At 37.9% G+C, this 2641-nt stretch overlaps 1 protein-coding gene across 1 annotated transcript in view; it reads right to left on the bottom strand.

The window, feature by feature from the left end:
• The window catches only part of LOC101853355 (aminopeptidase B), a gene marked incomplete at its 5' end in the record, with an annotated part of 21717 nt that overhangs the window by 18210 nt on the left and 866 nt on the right, over positions 1 to 2641 (bottom strand). The window contains 3 exon segments of the mRNA XM_035972872.1: positions 201 to 406; positions 1722 to 1824; positions 2449 to 2576. Coding sequence (XP_035828765.1) covers positions 201 to 406; positions 1722 to 1824; positions 2449 to 2576 — 437 coding nt within the window.

The following is a 2641-nucleotide window of genomic DNA, read 5'->3' as shown; positions in this document are numbered from 1 at the left end:
CTCTCTCTCCTTCCTTCTCCCCCCCACCTCTCCTTCTCTTCTCTTCACCCCTCCAGGCCCCACTTCATACTTTTCTCCTCTTTCTCCACCACACTCATTTACTCTTTGTAATGACTACATTCCCATGAAAGGGAGAAATAAAAGACACAAAAAACCGCAATTAAACAGATCTGGATACATGCAGTTAAGTAAGTTCGAACCTCAAAGAAAAAACACTCCTTCACGCCATTTCTGTTGGCCTTTTCTCCTCGGCTCATTCTCGGAGCACTCATGAGGGCTGTGAAATTATCAGCGACATTGACAAAGGCGGAGTACGGGGCCTTGACCATTGGGGTGTCTTGGCACGGGAAAAACGATCTGTTGAGAATTGCTTGACCCTGAGTGTACATCAACGGGTACTTCTTGTCTGGGGAGAGGTAGGGTAAGGAGTTAGTGAGGAAAGGTACACCAGTCAGGCCTTTTTTGTTCTGTTTTTGTGTCACAAGTCAGTCTTTTTGCTTTTGAAAGAGTCATTAGTGAATCTTTGTAAATTGAACGAGTTCAAGGCCCTTACTACAAAAATGTCAACAACAACAAAAATAAAAAAGTAAACTACCTTCCGAAGGAGGACAAAATTATTTTTTAAGGCACAAACTAGACACAAAAAATCCTCACCCCTTATAATATGCAATTGGACTTTCACGTTCATGTGTGCTATTTTGCTTCTGAAGGGTTCACATCTCCTGTTCGTATACAGAAAGTGTTATCCCAAGTCCACCGAGGGAGATAGAATCAGGGTAATCTTAGAATTTTATAATCTATTTTGTCAATCTTCACTTCCCTCATAGGGCGCCGCCAACCTGAAAGCTGGACGCATATTTTTAAAGTTATATATTCCAGTTGTCTCTGAAACATATTTCACATGTGATTATGAAAACTTCAAACAAAAGTAGTATAGACATCTTTTTTTTTTCAATGCTGACCCAAAATTCCTGATATTATGATTGCAGTGTTGGCTGGGACTGAGGACTCAAAAGACTTCAGTATTACCTAAACCAGAAGGAAGAGAAGGCTAAAATTAGTTTCAGTTGTAAGGGAAAATAAAGGACAGTGACAGATGCTTCCTTTGCAGCCTTGGTTTCTTGAGATGTTTCAAGCCTTTATGTTACTGATACTTGATATGTTCGAAGTAATGACAAATCATACGTGATAAAAGCGTCAACCCAATTCCTCTCTGAGGAGATAAATTATTTCTTGAACATTGCTGCTTTTCTATTGGGTGTGTATTTCACTCCGTCTAGAAAGGCTCTGACCAGTAGAGCCAAAGTAGCCTGTCTTCCTGATAGTGTTAGTTTTAGTACGGTTTTACGGCGTTCGCAATTGCATCAGGTCATATGAGCACCAAGGGGAGGACGTCAACAGAGAAGTCCAACTAGGGGATCAGGCTTACTCTGCTCACCTCTCTCACCTCAACAGCTTTGACTATCAAGGCACCCCGGAAAAAGCAGTTCAAAAGAGAGTGACAAACATACAAAAGAAGTAGAGGAAAATGATGATGGTAGGGATGAGGAAAGAAAAAGCAGCAGTTCCTCCTGTGTTGTTCCAGCACAGTATGAGCATGACATTAATAAATCAGCCCATTTACAATTCTACTGTGCATAAGAACATGTTAATATCCTCCCTTTGGAAATGGCCTAACTCATAGTGACAAAGAAAAAACATCCACAGAGGTGACCACTCACCTGCAGTTTGAGCAGGATCCATCCAGCACACAGCTGGTCCTGGTGAAGTGACAAAGTCAATCACAGTATCAAACTTGTCTCCCTTTGTAAAACTGTCTGGAAGCTGAATACAAGTAGAGGGGAATACATGTCTGAGATGCGGCCAAAACAATAAATTGAAATCCTTAACAATTTTGAGAGCATGTAAACAGACAACAGCATAGATCTACACACATAAAAAAACGTTGTTCCACATACAGCACGAAAATTTATTGGTACTTCGATTCAGTTTTTCATAGTGGTATATGAAATTCATAACATCAGAGCAATAATTTATACTTTGTAAAGTAACAAATCTGTAATATCTTATTCTGAGGGGAAAATGGCAAGTTCAATTTAGCATTTTTTTCCAAATGTGTAATAAAATGGGAAAAAATATCAATAAAGTTTAAGGATTTGTTCCTTAAATTGGACATTTAGTCATTAGAAGAAATGATTTTATTGACACATATTAATTTAAATATATTTCCAAACAAATTTTCTTGATCTAATTCATATCCAAACAGAGAGACCTGACAATATTTTAAATGAAACACTTTACTTTACACTTTTTACTTGTTTGCTTGTCAAGACTTACATCTTGGTAAAATCACATAATGAACAACAGCAAAGTTGCAGTCCTTTCTATTAAAAAAACAAACACGACACGACACGACACTTTTTTTTAACAAATACTGGAAATACTTACAGTTATGACCAAGGCTTTTCCATATTTGGCAAACGATACCACTTTAAATTTTGCGTCTTTGCTGGTGCCACTTTTATTTTGAATCTTGACGCCTTCGATTTCCAAGGCTTCATGGACATCAAGAACAACTGTCATATGGAAATGATAATTAAATTGAGACAGATCAAGATTATCATTATTATATCATTATTAT

This window comes from Aplysia californica, unplaced genomic scaffold (assembly GCF_000002075.1).
Source record: "Aplysia californica isolate F4 #8 unplaced genomic scaffold, AplCal3.0 scaffold00883, whole genome shotgun sequence".
NCBI classification, from domain to species: Eukaryota; Metazoa; Mollusca; class Gastropoda; order Aplysiida; family Aplysiidae; genus Aplysia; species Aplysia californica.
Note: the sequence above shows the minus strand (reverse complement) of the source record. Positions and strands in the feature narration are given on the sequence as shown.